The sequence below is a fragment of the Cyclospora cayetanensis genome, unplaced genomic scaffold (genome assembly GCF_002999335.1).
Source record: "Cyclospora cayetanensis isolate NF1_C8 unplaced genomic scaffold, CcayRef3 CcayRef3_contig_72, whole genome shotgun sequence".
Classification (NCBI taxonomy): domain Eukaryota; phylum Apicomplexa; class Conoidasida; order Eucoccidiorida; family Eimeriidae; genus Cyclospora; species Cyclospora cayetanensis.
The window spans coordinates 61,311-80,267 of record NW_020312723.1 but is presented as its reverse complement, the minus strand read 5'-3'; the positions used below and the strand labels follow the sequence as shown (position 1 = coordinate 80,267).

Sequence of the window (18,957 nt, the reverse complement as noted above, 5' to 3'; positions counted from 1 at the left end):
GAGAGGCTTGTTCCTGCAAGTTTCTTACTCACCGAAAGTAAGCTTTTCGCCCTTTGTAACTCCCACGTACTGCCTACGATCTAGAGCTTGGGGTGTGCCTATAATGCCTTTGGTAGACATGCTCACATGAGCGGGGTGTAGCGCCGTCCGCAGAGATGAAAGCATATGGAGCTGCCACCTGTCCCTCAGGCCTTCTGCGCCTGTCTTCTCGAGATGGCCTCTAATTGGCATGGTATTTTGCAATTTGCAAGTGGAAGCCAGAGCAAGAAATCAGTAACCTAGTTGTTTAGAAAAGTCAATGCCCCATGTAACGCGCTTCCTCGGGAGCAGAAGAGACTCAGCCTGGATAAGACCTCCCAGCCACACTCGAGGGCCAGGAAGGCCGTCCCTCGGGCCGCCTTCGCCGCAAAGTAACGCTTTCCCGAGACTCGAATCTGCGGAATTGAGACAATGAACAAGAGCACGGAGAGCTAGTCATCTCCGCTGGGTAGGTGTGTGGCATCATAGAAAGATAAACCTCCATGGAAAGAGCAGCAGCAGAGTAGACGCATCTGGACGAGCCCTTTGCCTCTGGAAGCCCCTCTTTTTTGTTGACTCTGGCGGCGATTGCAGCTACTCTTCGATATCTTCCCTTATAATCACCCCTAATAGCCTTTTAAAATTGTTCTGGATCTTGCTTCTTTCCGTTGCTAACCCTTCCTGGAGCGAGGGCGTCGTCCATGCGCTCCCTCAGAAAGGCGCCACCCGGGAACCTCAACTTGCGCATCTCCCCCAAGCGGCTTTGTTCATTGTTTTTGCATTGGATCATTAGTTGATTACCCTCAATCTTGTCTCTAGTGCTGAAACTGCCGTTTTCTTTGACCGTGCACGCTTCAAGGGGAGCCTGGTCCAAGTGACCCCAGTGACACCCTCCTGTCTTGTCTTTGCTTGCCTTCCTTCCTGCTGCGCGCTGCAAAGACACACTTGCGGGTCGGTCTTCGTCCTCAAAGCTACACGAAACTGGACAAACTCTCGTTCAACTGCAACGCAGCACCAGCAGAACACCGCCGATCGGGCGTAAGACCATGGTTCCCCGGTATAGCCGCGATATCCTGGCCAGGAAGGATGGCATGGGTTTCTTACAACAGCTGCTGAGAGAGCAGGAGGCTTTGCAGCAAAAGGGCCCAAACTTGGGCCCCACGCCTCAATTCACCCTGCCGTGTGCAACTCTCACCGATAGCGATAGCACCGCGAACCAGTATGCCCTCAAGAGGAGCAACTCACGAAGGTCAGCTGTAGAGGGGGGCCCCCCAGGGCCCTCTGCACCCTCCGCACCTTCTGCACCTTCTGCTCCAAAGGGTTTTTCTCTTGAGGCACCCTTTTTAGCGAGTAGCAGTGGCGGCATCCCGGAGGAATTTTTGAGGACAGCCCAGAAACGAAAAAACGGCCCTAAAGGGCCCCTTCCACAGCGTCGCCTAGGTAATGCAGAACCCCCAATACGCTTAAAAAAAACAGAATCTGCAGCATCTAGATCTCCTCCTTGGGGGCTTTCAAGGCCCTCCGTGGGAGGGCCTTCCGCCCATGGGGCCCTCTTGCGGAACAGCAGGAGCTGCTCCAGGCTTGGGATAAATTCAAGGGGCCCTCACGGCAACCCAAAAGAAGGCGGCCTTGCCTGTCGACGGCCTGGCAGCGGTTTGCTTCGCAAGCAGTCAGTTGGTCTCGGAGAAAAGCCTCGTTGTGTTGCTGGTGCTGCAGAGGGAAGTACGGCAGCACCATCGAACTCGACGAGAGGCGCCGGGGCAGCTGAAGCGGCGCAGCTGAAAGAGCATGCCGACGCCGCAGAGCCCAAAGAACTGGCAGCTCTAGCAGAACTGCTGCAGAGAGTGCGCAAAGCTTCATCCTTCCTGGCCAAGAGGAGCCCCTCTGGCCCCCCCGCGCCAGAAGGGCCCAGTAACCCACGGACAGCTGGCTGCACCCCCCTTTATGGGGGCTCTCTACAGACTCCCCAAGCGAAAGGAAGCCAGCAGACTCTTAAGCGCAGCCCTTACGGCTCCTTAGACGGCCTGCGCCGTCAGGCACACCGCAGCAATAGCGGCAACAGCAGCAGGGGATGGCAGCGCCTGCAGCAGCATCTGCCTAGGGCTGCCGGCCTTCCATACCACCCGAAGCTAACCCAGGTGGGCTTGATGGAGAGAAACGGCAAGAGGGGCCCCCCAGAGGCTTCTGGAGTCTCTCGTCATCTGCTCAGTGAAGAGGCGAGCTCCATACTTCATGCCCAGCGGCAACCCTCCGCAGTTCCCCGGGGTCTTCCTGCTGGGCTTTCGGCACAGCACACAAGAGAGCAGCGGCCCCCCCAGCTCTACTCCATTGATCATGCGTTGATCCGACGGCGCTGCTCTCAGAAAAAGAGCGCCTGTGGGCAAGGGGAAGCTCCTCGGGAGCAACCCCGTCAACCATCGCAGCTGCGACTGAAGAGAGAAGAGCAGCGAATTCCCCTGCTGCCGATACAGACAGTGGGGCCCCCAAGACAGCCAAGTGCAAGAGGACCCCATAGTTGCAGAACTCACGCGTCATCCGTCGAACTGAAGCTCCCGCAAGCGCCACAGCAGCAACAGCAGCAGCAGCAGGGACAGGGGCAACATCCGCTGCTGCCCTCGCAAGCTGCCAGCCGAGGCTGCGGCTTTGAGACACGCTGCAGCGGCTCTCCGCAATCCGTCAAAGAAAACTCCCAAGGAGAAACGCAAGGAGACGAACTGCGACATTTTTCAATCACCAGTGCTTTATCCCCGGGGGGCTCTGAGAGTGCCCTCGAGCAGCTGCTGTACAGCAGCAGTTCAGAGGCAGCGACACCCACTGCGAAAGAGGCGCCAGCCAGCAATCCACCGAGCAGGGCCTCATCCACTGGGGCAGCTCTCCTTGCTGCAGTGAACAAGGAACAAGCAGCACCCTGGGTAGATAAGCCAGAGTCCGTTCAACAAGAGCAGCGGCAACAACGCCAACATATACAGCAGCACCAGGAAGACGAAAAGGCAGAAGAGGCGCCTGCGGGCCTACACAACTCTCCGACGGGTAGACTCCCGGAAAAAGGCCCCCTGGCGCATGAAGACGCGTCTCTAGGTGACATGTTAGGGGCTGTAGAGGACATCCCGGCTGAGGAGATCCTTGAATTTGGCTGCTCCCGCGACGCCTTGCAAAGCCCCTCCGGCGCCGTAGTAGAAAAAGAAGGCGCAGCAGGCGGGAGCAGTGCGTCTGCATCTGCCGCAGACTTCTCTGAAGCTCCTTGGGGAGGGCTTTTGCAGGGGAACGAGGACAAACAGAGCCTTCAGGAAGAATGGAGCCGCAGCATCAGCGACAAACACTCGATGCATGACGTCCGGCTGCAGCTGTCTTGCCTGCACCAGAAGGTGCTCTCGATGTGGCACCAAAGAGAAAGCTGCTGCTTTAAGGAGGGGCAGCAGCAACAACAGCACCGGCAGCAGCAGCCGCAGCAAGCCACCTCCTTCTTGCTGGCCTGTGGTCAGGGGCACACCGCTGAAAGAGCTAGGAGGCGGCTCTCAAAGAAAACAGAACAAGAAAACGGTCCACAACCACAGCAGCAGCAGCAGCAGCAGTGTCTACTATCAGAAAGAGATGCACACGGAACTCTCTCGGGAAAGGCTTCCCCAGAGCTTCTCGGGCTTCCAGGCGCCACGCAGCAGCTGCATCAGCTGCAGCAACAGCTGCAGCGCGTCCGGAGCAGGCAGTTCCTCTCAGATGGCGACAAAGGGGAAGAGGGACCTCTTGAGCCTGAGGGGCCATTGAAGCCCTCTGTATTAGAGCATAAAGGGACGTTTCCTGAATGCTCATCAGTTGTGCAGTCTCCTCTCTTCGGTGAGCACACCGCGCGTTGCTTCCTGCAGCTCGTTTTCTCCATGGATCGAGAGCGAGTTCTGCCTTTGTCCCTACACCACTAGCGCCAAGGCGCAAAGCTCCGGGGCAGTGCTGCTCCTAAAGACTAGACAACGCACCTCACCTTCCTCACTGCCCCAAACTCAAGCCCTCAACGTTTAGGCGTATAAAGGGTGAGAAGCTGACAGAGAGGACTCGCGACTTCCCCTGGGTGCAACTCCTCTGAACTGTGGCTCCTTTTTGTGCTGCTTTCCTGCTCAGCTAAGCCAGCCACCAACTGTCCCTTCCCAGACGCGTATGCTCGCGAGATGCCACATAGGGCCCCTCCAAAGCCGGACGGCGAGGCTCCTGAGGGTCAGGCTTGGAGTCCACCCCTCAGATCCTGCTCGGGCAGTTTCTCCGCGAAGGAGATCTCCTTCGCAGATGCGCTGCAGCTGATCGACACCCTCGCTACGCTCACGCAGCAGCAGCAGCAACAGCAGCAGCAGGGGCTGCACTTGAGAGACCTCTCTAGCCTCGGTGCAGTCTCGGAGTCCGCCTCCGGCGCAGGGGCACTGCGCCCTCCTCCGGAGAGACGCAGCATCTCCTCAAACGGCAGCGCGGAGAGCCGCGCAAACCCGAGGGAAAAGCCTCCAGGTGCGATTGCTTTCCACGTGGAGCGGCAGGTCCTCAGGCTCGGTTCTTTTTATCGTCCCCTTTCTCCGCATGTCGACAGGGGCAACCCCTTACCGACTGTGCCTGGTTGTGTGCGGAGTGCTGCAGCGATAAGGACCCCAACACGGCCCCCGGCAGCCGCTGTCTTAGCGCCTGCAAATGCCACAAGCTCCAAAGCGCCTCCTGCCCATAACCAGTGTACAGAGGCGCTCTCCACCAGGGCAGTCGGTGACGCAGAAGCGCCCACGCCCGCCGTCTCTGGCCTTCGTCAAGGACGCCTAGGACAGGGGCAGCTTTGCAGTCCCCTCGCAGACTTGCACCCCACCCCGCATGCCAGCACCAGCAGCTTGGATGGCAGCTGCGCGGATCCACCCGAATCAGCTTGCATGGGGACTAGGCTCAGTGAAGCGCCCTTCGAGCGCTTATTACCTCCCCCTGTCGAGAGCGTAGCGGGTGAGGGGGAAGGCTCCCACCTCTCTCTGCGGAGCTGTGAGTCCTCAGCGCATACTCTTACCAGCATCCCCTGCTGCACGAAAGACACCAAAGACAAAGACGGCACGGCCCCTCGCCATACCTTTGGATCCGAGCTGCTACTGGGAAGAGCTCCCCCAGCTTCGGCCTTTCAATTCCAGCAGCAGCTTCACCATGTGCATGCGGCAGTCGCCGCGGAACCCTCGCCATATCGCCTCACAGGGGACGTGGCGGCCTCTCTTCAGGCCGAACCGGCAGTAGCAAAGACGTGTGAGGACCACTTGAGTGAAGACAACAACCCCGTGGGCGTGCTCGCGAGAGCAGGTGCCATCACGCAGGCCCTCATGGACATCCATCGGGGAGGAGAGCCCTTCCTCGGTAGCAGCTCTTGCAGTCGGAAGAGCACCAACCAAAGCGGCAAACTGCAGCGGCGGCTGCACCACAGGGAGCAGCGGATGATTCGGCGACAAGTGAGGGACTCCCTGCTCTTCATCTCCGGCCTGGAGGCAGCCCTGTCCGCAGCAACAGCGGCCGCTGCCACCTTCTCTAGCTGCTATGCTGCCCGCAGAGCCCCCGCAGGGGTGTCTAGTGGAGATACACCCGAGCACGCTCAACTGGAGGAGCAAGCGCCTGAGAAAGGATGGTGCAGCGCCCTGTGGGGAGGGGCAGAAGAGGCGGGCCGGCTGCCGATTTCTCTTTTGCAAAGCAAGGCGTCAGGCCCCCCAAGCGAGCAGACGTGGCAAGTGAGAAGCAGGAAGCAAGCCACCAGCGACAGGAACGGCGATGGCAACAAGGGGAGCAGCAACGGCAGAGCCGCCGCAGTGGGCGTTCTTCCTGAGGCAGGGGCACAGGGCATGGAGGGCCCCATACCAGAAGCGGGAGGCGTAGGAGGCAAAGATGAGCCACTGGGGAAGCGAGAACGGTTAGAGTGTGTGAAACGGCCACTGCCCAACGGGATTCTTCGCTCAAAGCCAGACTGCACGTGTATCCACAGGAGCAGTAGTAGTGGAAGCAGCAATCGCTCTCTCAGCAGAAACCGTGGCAGCAGAAGTCGAGCTCCCTCCAGCTGCTGTCGTCCACTCAACTTTTTCAATAGGACACAAAGCCCCGCGCGTCAAGTGGCCATGTTTGAAAGCAGCAGTGGCAGGAGTAGTAGCAGTAGGAGTAACAGTAGCAGTAGGAGTAGTAGTAGTGTAAGTAGCAGGAGCAGTAGCAGTGCTGATACAACCCCAGCCTCCCTACGCGGTTCTCGTCGCCTTGCACATGCAGCTGCAGCCTCTTGCAACGGGGAAGGAGAAGAGAGTGCAGCAGACTTAGACGTAGCTCAATGGGTAAATGACAACGGGCTGTCCGTCGAGCTACTGCTCGAAGGCCCCGCTGCCGCGCCCACTAGCCCACGCTGGAGCAAGACACACAAAGACCAAAGGGGCTTCGTCGATACTGCAGAAAAGCGTAGCCTCACCGCCATCAGCAGCAATGCCAGAGGCAGCAAAAGCCGCGGAAGTAGCCCTCCTGAGGCATGTGAGTTCAAAGTCACAAAGGTGCCACCCGCCGCTGTGCAGTCCTCCTCACAGAGCAGCAGGAGCAGTAACAGCAGCAGGAGCAGTAGCAGCAGCAGGAGCAGTAGCAGCAGCAGGAGCAGTAGCAGCAGCAGGAGCAGTAGCAGCAGCAGGAGCAGAAGTAGCAGCAGGAGCAGAAGTAGCAGCAGGAGCAGTAGCAGCAGCAGGAGCAGAAGTAGCAGCGGGAACAACACCAGCACGAGCAGCCGAAGTCGAAACAATACCGAACAGAGGGGAACGATCTACAGCAGACCATCCACTAACCCTAGAGGGGTGTCGGCTAAAGAGGAGGCCACTGGGAGTTCTGCTATGCGCAGCCCTCACCTGCAATCGCAGCCGGGGGATGCCTCTTCAAAAACAGAGTTCACAGTCGTGGAGCAGCAGCAGCAGCAGCAGGAGGAGCAGCAGCAGCAGGAGCAGGAGCAGCAGGAGCAGCAGGAGCAGCAGCCTGCGCTGCAGAAACAGATGAAGGAGCCGAGTTTGCTTGCTGCTTCTAGTGGGTGTTTGGGAGACGGCAACACCAGCAACAGTAGGAACTGCGGGGATGTCACTGTCGGAGGATCCATGGTGAGCCATTGGCAGCAGCAGGGCCGGCAGCAGCTCCTTCACGCGGAGGCTGGGCAGCTGCGGAGATTGCGTCGCTTCGCAATAAGAGGCAAAACGCACGCAGAATGCATGCAGCACTTTGGGAGGCGCATGGGACTAGAACCTTCCAGGCGGGTTTTTTGTGTGGAAACGTCTAAACACAAAAGAAGCGTTACGCGAGCAACTCAAGCAGCTTCGAGATCAGCAGGAGACGCAGCTGATTTCGCCAAGGGCAGCGCAGGGTGTCCATATGCTGGTCGCTTAACCGTGGAATCCTGCGTGCAGCGAGCCCTTAAGGGGTTAGGCTGGGCTTCAAACATGGACTTGAACTCAGTTTTTTTTGATTTGAAATGGCGACTTCGCGCTACAGAAAGAGACTACAGACAACTGCGGCCCGAGCAGCTGTTTAATCACTTTGAAGGCAACGAAGCACTTACCACAAAGGGCGGCCTGACGCGAACTCTCCAGCAGCTCTGGGTGTCTGAGAGGGTCCCTACGCACGCCTTCTATCCCAGAGCCTACGACCTCGGCTTGCTGAGCGACTGCACCGCCTTCCTGCTCGACTGGTGTCGCTGTGAAGCTGTGCTCGTCCTTCTGCTGTTCCTCAAGTGCACTGCCGCTGCAGCAGCATCCCCCCTTGCGCCCTCGGCTACTCCAGCAGCAGCCGGCGAAGCCGCAAGGGCTAGCGCTGCTGAGGAAAGCGCGTCGGGAGCAGCGCGCACAGACCTCGAGGGGAACGCACTGATCGGAAAAAGCCTCGCAACAAGGGGAGCAGCCTTTCCACCATCTCGATCTGCCACAGCCTACGCACGAGAGGCCCTCTTGCTACCCTGGCTTGCCCTTGAACTGCTAGAAGCCTGGTTGCCCGAGCTGCACTCTGATGCATTCTTGGACTGTGAAGGGTCCTGCTACCCTGCGGCTCTTTCGCCCCCCCACATTGAAACGTTCGTAGAGCTCTCGTGGCGTCTACGGCAGCAGCAACCAGCATTCGTCGCGCACTGGAAAGCAGCCGCGCAGCAGCCAGTAGCAGCCACACAGGGAATACAGCTGCAGCTAAAGGCCTTACCGCTGTGGAGCTCCTCTGATCTGAGTTGGCACTCAAACTTCCAGGGCCCCCATTCGATTCGCGTCAGGAGCGTCCTTAAGCGCATCCGCACCCTCTGGCCTCTGTGGAGAGACGATCTCGGCTCTGGATCCGACATTGACGCTCTCCTTGGCCTCTCTGCAGAATCAAAGCAGCACCAGCACCAGCAGCAGCACCAGCAGCAGCACCAGCAGCAGCACCAGCAGCAGCACCAGCAGCAGCACCAGCAAGGGGAAAGTTGGCTTAGCAAGAATATATGGATCGTGAAACCTTGCAGCAATGCTCGAGCATCTGGCATCAAGCTCTTCACATCGCCACTAGAAATACTCAGATCTGGCAAGGCACTCATCTCGACACCCTTCTCCCCCAAAACAAAGCAGCCTGCCCGATACTTTTACTACCCGAGGCCTGCTGCATGACGCGCTGCCCCGCCGTCCCTCGTGTGGTGGTGCCTTGCCTTTCGCATTTTAGCTACCAGTTTACCCCTTATCGCTCATGAGCTGTGGGTGTCTGCGCTGGCGATGTGCATGCTCTCTCTCTCTCACTGCCGCTCGTTGCCTGAGACCGCGTCTTTTTTTTCTGTGCGCCGTCTTCTCAGGCAGGGGCCTCCGTGATCGCTTGGTGCAACGGTACGTTGAGCGGCCTCTCCTGCTATGGGGAAGGAGGAAATTCGACCTGCGCGTTTGGGTGCTGGTGCGCTCCTTCTGCCCCTTAGAGGTGTATTTGTACTCTGAGGTGTACGTACGGCTCTGCGCGGAGCCGTATGACCGTGAAGACCTTGCGAACAAGTTCAAGCACATATCGAACTGGAGCCTCACTCGACTGAGAGCGCGAGAAAGCAGGGAGGTGTCTTCTTCACCCCAGCCTCCCGGGAGCCAGCCAGAGCCAGCTCTGAGGGAAGGACGTGGATGCGCGGCTGCCACGGACAAGAATGCTGGAGAGCTGCCGAGAACTTTGGAGGAGAGGGAGGCCACGCTGCCTCTGGAGAGCCTCCGCGCAGCTCTGGCCGAACGGACGGGGCAGAAGGATTACTGGGCTCGCGTCTTGTGGCCGCAGCTGCGCTACTTGGTGCTGCAAACCATGCGAGGAGCGATCCCCTCCATTAAGCAGCGCAGTAGCTGCTTCGAACTCTTTGGCTTTGATGTGCTGCTAGATGAGACCCTTACCCCCTGGCTGCTAGAGGTAAACCTAAGCCCTGCTTGCAGCTGCAGGCACCCCTGGTTGCAGTGTCTTCTTCGGCGCATGACTGAACAGCTCCTCAATATAGTCCTAAGGGCCCCTGGGAAAGACCCTCCAGCAGCTCCCAGCAACCGGGAAAGCGAGGGCCCTTCCGTGTGCAAGGCTGGCAAAACAACGGAGCAAGAAAGAGAAACTGTGCTCGACGGAGGATACTGGGAACTGCTCTTCAACGAGGCCCTGCCCCTTAAGGAAGCGCTCGCAACTCTCCCTCCCATCCACTCCCCTACCCACAAAGGCAGCATTGGTCCGGCAGCCACCGCACAGCCACAGGGTAGTCCCCCGAGCTCCCCCAGACGTCTCATTGAAGAGCTCTATGCGGCGGGGGGCCCCACTGCCGCTGCCCCCGCACGCCGCAGGCGCAAGCCCAGGCTGCAAGGCCTTGTGATACATGGTCGAAGGATCACACAAACCTGCCATCGGTGTTCTGCTGCCGTTTATGCTGCTGCTGCGCAGCAGCAGCATAAGGAGTTCGCCGAGGAGGCAGGTAGCCTCTCTCTTGGGCTGCATGGTGACAAAGATAGAGCAACCTTTGTGTCGTGAGCAAAGGGTGTGTGGGCAAAGGGCGGTGTAAATCTGTTCACCTCTCAAAATGCTCGAGGTGGAGACAGCTGTGTGCTGTAGCTTTGTGGCGCGTCTACGGTATGCTGAGATGGTGGGTGCATTGGAGAGTGCGCACAACTCCCAGGCAGCTCTAGGAACAGGCGATGAAGGCAGCATAGGGGAAAACGCCGTATTGCGGTCAAAAGAGGCGCCCAGGGGGACGTAGCAGAAGCAGCTCAATCACTGAGGGGCCTCTGCGGGGCATGCAAGGGTACTACTCTCGCCTCCTACTTGCCGCTAGAGACTCTCACTGGCAAGGGGATACGTGGAGGCTTACGGCTGAAAGCTGCTCAGTCGGCTCTCCAGGAGAGTGGCTGCACCGTCCACACAGCCCGTGGCACCTGCCACGACGTGCGCTAGGTGGAAATAGCAGAGCTGCTTCTGGCACCTGCACTACTGTGAGCACACCGCACGGGCCCTACCCCTCAACCTGTGACCCACTCCTCATCTCGCGGCACCCGTTCCCTGATCGCTGGCTGCTGCGCGCGCGCCTCACTATTTGCGTCTCGCAAAAACGTCTCTCAGTTGAGTCGCATACGTCTCTGAGATCTTTAGTTCTTTGTCTGCCCGACACTCTCTCTGTCTCCCCGCGAAAGGGTGGGACCTTGGCCTCTGCGCCGTCGAAGCCTTTGAGCGGCTAGGCGCCGCCTTAGGCCCGGAGGGGCACCTTCCCCGCCAAAGAGAGGAGCTACAAAAGGAGATTACCTGCTAGGAGAGCACGGACTTGTGCTCCGGTGCAGAGACTGCTCTAAGAGGCCTGTAAGGGATGCGGTGCCACATGCTATCTCGAAGGGCCATCTGACACCCCGCAGTCTAATGTGGGGGTGAGGGGCCTTTTTCGAGGGCTGTTGTTTCTCAGTGCTACCCCTTGGATTAGAGCGAGTCCCCTACGCAATGACACTGTCAATACGCGATTCATACACGGTTGCCTGCTAAGAGTACAGGGGTCTCCGCGCAATAAGGGAAGCTTCTTTGTGCATGTATATATGTGTGTGTATATGTGTGTGTATATGTGTAAGTGTATGTGTGCAAGTGTATGTGTGCAAGTGTATGTGTGCAAGTGCATGTGCGTCCTTTCTGTTTTGTGCAGAAAGGCGCAAGCGCGCCGTATGCGAACACTGTCTCCTGACCCTCAGCCCTCCCCCCGGGCCCCTGCGAAGACCCCGTGGATCCGCACTCGCCCGTCGCTTCCGCCGGTGACGACTGCAGTGTCTGCCAGCCAAGTGCAACTCAGGAGGCGCACAGGAGCACCTTCCACTTGCGCTTTGAAGACAACCAGCGGCTCTGCAGAAGCCCTGATGTCTTGAACGAGCACGCAGCCGTCCTGCCCCGCGGAGGCAACGAGGTGGCCGTTGTTCGGGCACCAGGAGACTGCAGACGGGAGTCGCGCGTGGCGCCCCTTGAGAGACTGTCGCAGGGAGAAGCCGCGGGAGGGGGGGGGGCCCCCCTTGCCCGCCTCCTGCCCCTCCATCTCCAAGCCTGCAGGCGAGCGCACATCCCACAGCCTGACGCGGCAGTCCTCGTGCGCCGCGGCTACCACTTGGCCCTCCGTAGGGCTTAAGGCAAGGCCCAGAGGCACGGCGTCGCAGCGCCACTGCGACACGAGCCTGCCCTCGAGGCTCCACAGGCACAGGCAACCGTCCATGCCTGAAGACACCGCATGGCCGTCTAGGGAGTCCAGTCCAAACAGAATATCCGAAATCGCGCGCACAGAGGAGGCAGACGCCCCCGCACACCCCCGTGCAGCACACGGGAGAACGCCACAGGGCCCCGACGCGCCAGTGGCGTCCATGCGACGCTTCCGTCTGCCTTGGCCTTCAGAGGCTTCCGCCGCTTCTGCTTTTGCCGCTTCTGCCGCTGCACGACAGTTCCACAGCGTGACGCAGCCGTCGCTGCCTCCGAGAGCGGCGAGCTCGCCGTTAGGCCGCGCGGCTACGCAGGTTGCGGGGCCCCCATGGGCCCCTGCGAAGCAGAGCCTGGAGCTCCATCGGCTCTCCGTTTCTGCGAGACAGACAGAAAGGAGGCCCCCTCCCTGCGTGGCAGCCAGGCAGAGCACAGCCTCGCCTTCTCCCCCGCACAGCCGCACAGACGCGACGCCTGTCAGGGGCCCCTGTCCGAGGGGTACGTCGTGCACCAGAGAGGGTGTCTCTGCAGAATACAGCCGCAGATGCCCGTCGTACGAAGCCGCCACGATGGGGCCTAAAAAACACAGCAAGCAGCGGAGAAGGCTCTAGCCAAAAGTCTCTCTCTCTACTGCGCAAGAGAACTGGGGCCTTCAGCCCTCCCCCCTCTCAGCCGATAAGGGCCTAAAACACAGCACCCGAAGCTCTAAAACACAGCACCCGAAGCTCTAAAACACAGCACCCGAAGCTCTAAAACACAGCACCCGAAGCTCTAAAACACAGCACCCGAAGCTCTAAAACACAGCACCCGAAGCTCTAGAACACAGCACCCGAAGCTCTAAAACACAGCACCCGAAGCTCCAGAACACAGCACCCGAAACTCTAAAACACAGCACCCGAAGCTCTAAAACACAGCACCCGAAGCTCTAAAACACAGCACCCGAAGCTCTAAAACACAGCACCCGAAGCTCCAGAACACAGCACCCGAAGCTCTAGAACACAGCACCCAAAGCTCTAGAACACAGCACCCGAAGCTCCCCCCCCCCTCTGCAACCTTGAGAAAACACACGCCACGCACCTTTGGAAGAGGGCACGGCAACCTCCGAAATCCAGTCGGGGGCAGGAGGCAGCACATGTTCTTCCCCCTTGCGCATAGCCAGCTGGTAGTGCAGCCGCACTGCAACCTCGGCTGTCATGGCATGCTGCTGCATGTGCCTGCGCACAAAGCCCCCCGAAGCTGCGCTTACCGCGAACCCTGAAGCCTCCCGAAGGCGCGCAGAAGGCGTTTGTTCGGCAAAGAGCAGAGAGAGAGACAGAAGCCCACGACAAAGAAGGGGGAGCAGTGCGTTGCCTAGTTTAGGACGAAGGGGGGCAGCTTACTCCTTCAAAGAGCCCCTAAGAAAGGTCTTCCCGTCAACCAGGAAGTCCAGCGGCTGCGGTATCGGCCACGCATCTGGATCCTTCTCCGTCAACAGCCGATTCACGAGCTGTAGATCCACCCACAGCGCGGAGGGAGGGGCAGCGGCACAGCACAAGCACACTCAAACACATGCACACGCACCCCGTCGAGGCTTCCTGCCGTGAAGAAGCGCTACGCACGAACGCAAAAGGGCCAGGTATGGAGCTAGTTGGAGAGGGAAGGTCCTCTTCTTGCCTTGGAGAGGTCACCGCGCCGCAGGGACGCCTCAATGCTCAGCGGCTCTTGGGGTAATCGCAGGGGTTCAGGCAGATCTGTGGTAAAGAAAACATAAGCCCTAGCACCTCCGACGCTCCCGATCTCGCCCGACTCCTTGGCAGCGTGCTGCTGCAGGGTTGCTGCAGATGCCTCCTCCGACGCGTGTTCGTCTTCGAGCCATGAGGGCTTCAACACGGCTTTGAGGCCGGTAGGGGGGCCCCGCAGCGCCATCGTGCGTTTGCCGCCTTCCGGAGGCTCTCAAATCAATCCACTTCCTGGACGTTTAAACCCATGGGAAGAGGAAATGGGCGCAGAAAAGACAGGAAGGCCACCGAAGTGCCGTGCGTGTGGGGCGAACAGGGCACGCCTACGGGCTGATCCTATGTTTAAAAGGCTCTGTTTTGAAATTTATTCATCCAAAATGAAGAAGCAGGCACAACAAGCAGAAATCTGGGGGCCCCTTGGGCCGGAAGGGCGGCGTACTGCCCCGAGGCCATGGGGGCCCCGGGTAGCGTCTTGATGGGGCCCCACCGGCTCAGAGGGCCCCTCTGAGGGAACTCCAGAGGCTTACTTCGATTCAGGGGCAAAACTGAAAGTAGGAGCTGCTGTTGGGAAGCACGTTCATCTGGCCGAGCTGCTGTTGGGAAACACGTTCAGCTGGCTGAGCTGCTGTTGGTCATGTGGCATAGGTGGTGCTCGCTAGGTTTCTGCCCGAATTTGAACTTGTGCTGTTGACTGGTGCTGCCGCTTGCGTGCTTGGGGTGGGCATTGCATTAATTCCCGCTGATGCCTCTCTCTGACGGCTGCTTTCCTAGCCTTTGCGCCCTGCGAAGCCTCTGACAGCAAAACACAAACGGACTTGACGTGCAGCGAGGGTTGGTTTTAGCTGAGCGGGGGTCGCGCTTAGATGGGGAAACAGATGGACGAAGGGCGGGGGAGTAGAGGTCCGAACGATAATGAGTCACGGAAATGGAAGGAGAGCCAGCGTGTTCGGCGAAACTCCCTCTGCACAGGATTCAAGACCCATCTGCATCCACCGCTTTTTACCCTTGTATTTCCGAAGGGAACTTCATGGTGAACAATGCAGTCGAGTCTTGAGACCAACATGTCGTCGAACTTGCATATTACTTGTCTCATGTGGGAGAGCCTCCTGCGTAGGCGGAGGCACAACGTTCAGGCGGGCAGTTCAAAGTACACACCTAGAATCCCTTTAGTGGGGAGCTAATCCTTCCTCTGAAACAAAAACGTGTGTGAACACACAGAGAATGTCGATACAAATTTCATCTCCGAAGGCCATGAAACGCTGCGTCTAAGATCTCCGTAGGGGGACAGTGAGCACCAAACACAATACAAAACTTGAAGCTACCGATTGTTCTTCCAAAAGGAATCCCTGCTTCCCTTGCTCGCTTTCTTCATGTAGCGGGCGAATCACGCTTACATACTTGTTGCTACACTGGATGTACTTGATAAAGAATTAGTGAACAGTTGACTAATTGTATTGTGCATTCACATGTCTTATTCTCTGAAGTTTGATTGGAGCACTGTGGCTCGATACGAGAAGATGCTATGTTGTGAGTACGTGCCTTAGATACTGTGTGCAAGAGCTGTGGTTGCTCGGCCTGCTTAGAGGGTGCAGCTGCACGTGTTTCACCTGTCGCTCTCTCCTCATATCGGAGGGTGTGAGAAAGACTGGGCCGCTGAAAGAACTTAGTAACTTTCTGAAAAGTTTGTGTAAACCCCAGAGTCAGTGTCTCAGCAGGAAGGCTTCATTCAAGGGCCTTGCGCACCTCTGGTTACGGCTAGCGTGGTGGGATTGTTCCTTTGTGTTCGACTCTCTGATGCTGTCCTAGGAAATCTCACGATGCCCCCACAAGAAGAACCTCATGTATGTGTGCTGTTGCCCTAAGCAACCAAATGTAGGCGGGCAGCCTGTTCTGCAGGCAGTGGAATGCCACATTGGGAGAGGCGCTCAAGAAAAAGCTCCTCAGGCAAATGTAACCCTGCAGTTAGCAATCGGGTTCATTGGCCTTATGAGATGGCTTGGGAGTCCCTTAGAGCAAGCGGAGTTTCAGCATCAGGCACGAAGTTTCCTTCTGAGCTGCCGGCAACAAGAAAAGTTGAAGGGTTAAGTGCAGCAGCAGGAGGAGGAAGACCGCATGCGCACCCTACGTGCACGAGGACCCTACAGCTCACACTTCCCCTGTGTGCATGACTAAGTGCAATGTGGGCAGCAGTGGCCTCTTTCGGTGTATTAAAGTCGTCTGTACCGTGAAGGAAGGGTACTTTGTAGGTCAGTGTCTTCAACCCAAGTCCTTGTGCGCAACGTTGGATCAAAAGCCTCTGCAGTGAGACACTGACTCCGGGCTGTATGCAAACTTGACTGAAAGCTGTCAAGCGCTTTCCAAGAGACCACACTCCTTGGCCTTGCGCTGACCTCTCATAGTCCCCGCAGCAGGGCAGAGGAATAGCTGGGTGTGCGTAGCTGCACCTCGGAGCACGTTGAGCCTTCACAGCTGGTTGAACAAAGTATTTAAAAGACACACACGCAACACTGTCTTCTTGTAGCGAGCTAACCGTACTCTGCAGTCGATAAGACTTACGAAAACACAGCACGGTTATTCAACGCTTCAAAAAACCTTGGATAATTCGGCCAGTGTCTTACAGGGTATCTGTCAGGCACGTACAGACACAACCTGTGTGACCAAAGGCGCCATCACAACGTGGCGGACCAAACTGCACTTGCAGAGAGGCTTAGCGTACGAAACCCCTCGCAAGCCCTAGCGTTGCTGAGTTGTGGCTTGAGCCCGTAGCCCCCTGGTGTCTGCATTGTCCTTAATACTCTAGCTAGCTGACTCCAATCGGTGTGTATCGACTGGGCAGTGAATGCGCAGACAGAGTTTGCCCATGGCTTTCTCTGCACCACGCTGGAGGATAACTTGCTCCCACTTGGCATTGAGGGAAGCGCAGTGTCAGACACCGGCTACCTCGGGCTGCGAGCCAGGTTTGCCAGAGTGTGAGCCTGTGCGTCCCTGCAGGGTGCATATTGATCTTCAGAGCGCCAAGCGGCACTTTGGCTGTAGCTACAGCAGTGGATGGACATGACTGGGTTTTCACGAGGATTGAATGCGTGTTTTGGCTCGCCTAATATTTGGGGTGTTGCAGAGCCCGTTGCCTCCGGTTGCGAAGGACGCATGCTGTGAGCATGTAGGTCGTGTTACTGGGTGACAGTGTGTGTGTGTGTGTGCCCCTTTGCGGGGAGCGCAGACGGTGTGTTTTTAAGACACAACCTACTGGCTTTCTGGCCTGCCCTCAGGGTAGAGGCCTTTGAGATGAGGGAAAAAGACGGGGAGCTCTGAGGAAGAATTTTACTTGCGTACCTCCCTGAAGCCTCCAGAGGCTTAACAGTTGGAGAAGCAGCAATGCACAGACTCTAGAAGGTGTCTTAGACGCCTCGTGGATGCAAGCGCATTGACAGGGTGCGGCCCCCTTCCTATTTCGCCACCCCCCTCCACTCTGCCTCGGTGGGCCCCCCACTGGCTCCGGCCAGGCGTGCCTACTAGCATGCCCCCTCCTCGGTAGTCGTAGCGAGCCACGAGACACGGCAGGACTGACTGAGCCGGAGGATTAAAACGCATACACACGCACAGAGCAGCGCCTAAGCGCGCCCAGGCAGAGAGGACTTCATTTCCTAGCGCTGGGCACAGAATGCGCCCCCTTTACCGCAGTAGACCGCTCTGAACCCGTCCGGACGGCGTTTTAAGCATTATTTAGGCGATTCACGCTGGCAGGCGAGGCCAAGCAGAGCTCGAGGAGGGGGCCGTTCGTGGAGGCTGTAGCACCCTCGTGACGAGGGGGGGAGGGGACCCTGCGAGCGTGCATCCCTGAGATCTGCGAGCCTAATAATGCAATTGCACGCACTTTAATTCTATAGAACCCAAGCGCGCCGCAAAACTAGAGTCTAAGGCGGGCAACAAGGACAGGGGGCTGCCACCCTCCGCACGGTACACATGCTGTTACTCTTCGATCGTGGGCTGGAGGCTCCCAGTCCAGGCCCCTCGGAAGCGTCTGTCTCTCAGCCTTGGCGTCTCTCGAGGCTCTAAAATAAGAAACAAAGAGGACTTTGGTCTGCTTCCATCCCTTGTGCGCGTGTGGAAACTCACACTGCTCTTCTGTGGCAAACGCGCGGCAGCCGCTACCCAGGGGGGTCTCCCTCTGCTGACGAGCTGCGCCCTTTCACAGCTCCTTGGTCTGTAAGCCTCTTTGCGCAGCGGCTTGCACTCGATGCGCACTTTCTCGCTTCGTGCTGGGAGCTACATCGCGCTGCCTCCCCGAGCACTGGCCTTCACTCCTGCGCCTTCCTTGCCGGCTCTCGAAGAGGCACCCGCGACTGCTGCGACTTGAGCTTTTTCCCCCTGCATGCCCCACGTTCACTCCTTCCCTAGGGCCCCTCAGAAGCTGCGCACGCCGCCGAGTCGCAAGCAAGTCGGCTGCTGCGGCGCAGTGCCGCCACGAGCGCTAAAAGGGCTCGTCTTGCTGCTCCTCCTCCCTAGCTGAACACCCCAGGGAGTCTCCTCGAGGAACGGCGTGGCGAAGCCTTGCAACGCTTTTCCCCTCTTCCCCCCGCTGTGCCGGCTTTTTTCCCTCGTGTCTCACGCTGACGACGCGTAGGCTCCGTCAACACACATCCCCTAGAGGCATCTGACAGACCTCGCCCTCTTCCCGCCTCTCCCCTCCCGCCCCCTCTTCTCGTCGCTTGTTTCCCCTTCGCGGAACGCGCACTGCTCGGAGAAGGCTTTCTTCATCGAGGACCACACAAACACTGCTTCGAAATGGGCAGAAGCGACCAGCATCCCCAAGGGGGAGGCGGCAGCAGCAGGGCAGCCGCTGGAGGAAGGCGCTCGCCTTTTGTTACTGCGGGAAGCTGCCAGGGAGGGAATGGGGGCTCTGAGGGACGCTTCTCGTGCCCTCCAACCAACGCACAAGGCGGCGTAAGAGAGAGAGACACACACACACACACATCGGGCAGACTCCAGTCACGTCAAATGCACCACATCAGTCCCCCTGGTAGCGCGACCCTCTTCTCAGCTTCTCGAGAAACCCCCTTTTCGCTCCGTGCAAAAACATCTGGATTAGGCCTTCTCGCACCGCCTTCTCTCTAGGAGGCCCCCTTTCGCGGTTTGCACGTGTATGTGTGTATTTGTATATGTATGTGTATATGTATGTGTATATGTATGTGTATTTGTGTGTATTTGTGTATGTATGTGTATATGTGTGTATTTGTGTATGTATGTGTGTATGTATGTGTATTTGTGTATGTATGTGTGTATGTATGTGTATTTGTGTGTATTTGTGTATGTATGTGTATATGTGTGTATGTGTGTATTTGTGTATATGTGTGTACGTATGTGTATTTGTGTGTATGTATGTGTATATGTGTGTATTTGTGTATGTATGTGTGTACGTATGTGTATTTGTGTGTATTTGTGTATGTATGTGTGTACGTATGTGTATTTGTGTACGTATGTGTATTTGTGTGTATTTGTGTATGCGAATCTTGGACTGCGTCGCTTAAGCTGTTTTTGTTGCTGCTGCAGGCACGCG

The 18,957-nt window shown here is 57.8% G+C and overlaps 2 protein-coding genes across 2 annotated transcripts; one reads left to right on the top strand and one right to left on the bottom strand.

The window, feature by feature from the left end:
* The first annotated feature begins 1,064 nt into the window (after positions 1-1,064).
* On the top strand, positions 1,065-9,999 carry LOC34620958. The gene is made up of 10 exons (XM_026335550.1): positions 1,065-1,929; positions 3,067-3,318; positions 4,129-4,327; positions 4,583-4,974; positions 5,215-5,306; positions 5,499-6,425; positions 6,555-8,141; positions 8,391-8,556; positions 8,819-9,259; positions 9,488-9,999. Exons 1-10 carry the CDS (start codon positions 1,065-1,067, stop codon positions 9,997-9,999), a joined length of 5,433 nt encoding a protein of 1,810 aa, XP_026191335.1.
* Positions 10,000-11,191: 1,192 nt separating this feature from the next.
* Positions 11,192-13,587, bottom strand: LOC34623931 (ribosome biogenesis protein WDR12 homolog). The gene is made up of 4 exons (XM_026335548.1): positions 13,336-13,587; positions 13,062-13,168; positions 12,760-12,896; positions 11,192-12,258 (listed from the first exon to the last, which is right to left on the bottom strand). The coding sequence occupies exons 1-4, from the start codon at positions 13,585-13,587 to the stop codon at positions 11,192-11,194; spliced, it is 1,563 nt and encodes a 520-aa protein (XP_026191333.1).
* Between the last annotated feature and the right edge of the window lie 5,370 nt (positions 13,588-18,957).

Coding starts and splice junctions, on each gene's coding strand:
- LOC34623931 (XM_026335548.1), bottom strand. CDS start 13,587: ATGGCGCTGCGGGGCCCCCCTACCGGCCTCAAAGCCGTGTTGAAGCCC. Junction 12,897..13,061: donor CTTAGGGGCTCTTTGAAGGA/GTAAGCTGCCCC, acceptor CTTTGTGCGCAG/GCACATGCAGCAGCATGCCA. Junction 12,259..12,759: donor TGCCGTGCCCTCTTCCAAAG/GTGCGTGGCGTG, acceptor TGTGTTTTTTAG/GCCCCATCGTGGCGGCTTCG.
- LOC34620958 (XM_026335550.1), top strand. CDS start 1,065: ATGGTTCCCCGGTATAGCCGCGATATCCTGGCCAGGAAGGATGGCATG. Junction 4,975..5,214: donor CCCTGTCGAGAGCGTAGCGG/GTGAGGGGGAAG, acceptor ATCGCCTCACAG/GGGACGTGGCGGCCTCTCTT. Junction 5,307..5,498: donor ACAACCCCGTGGGCGTGCTC/GCGAGAGCAGGT, acceptor TCCGGCCTGGAG/GCAGCCCTGTCCGCAGCAAC.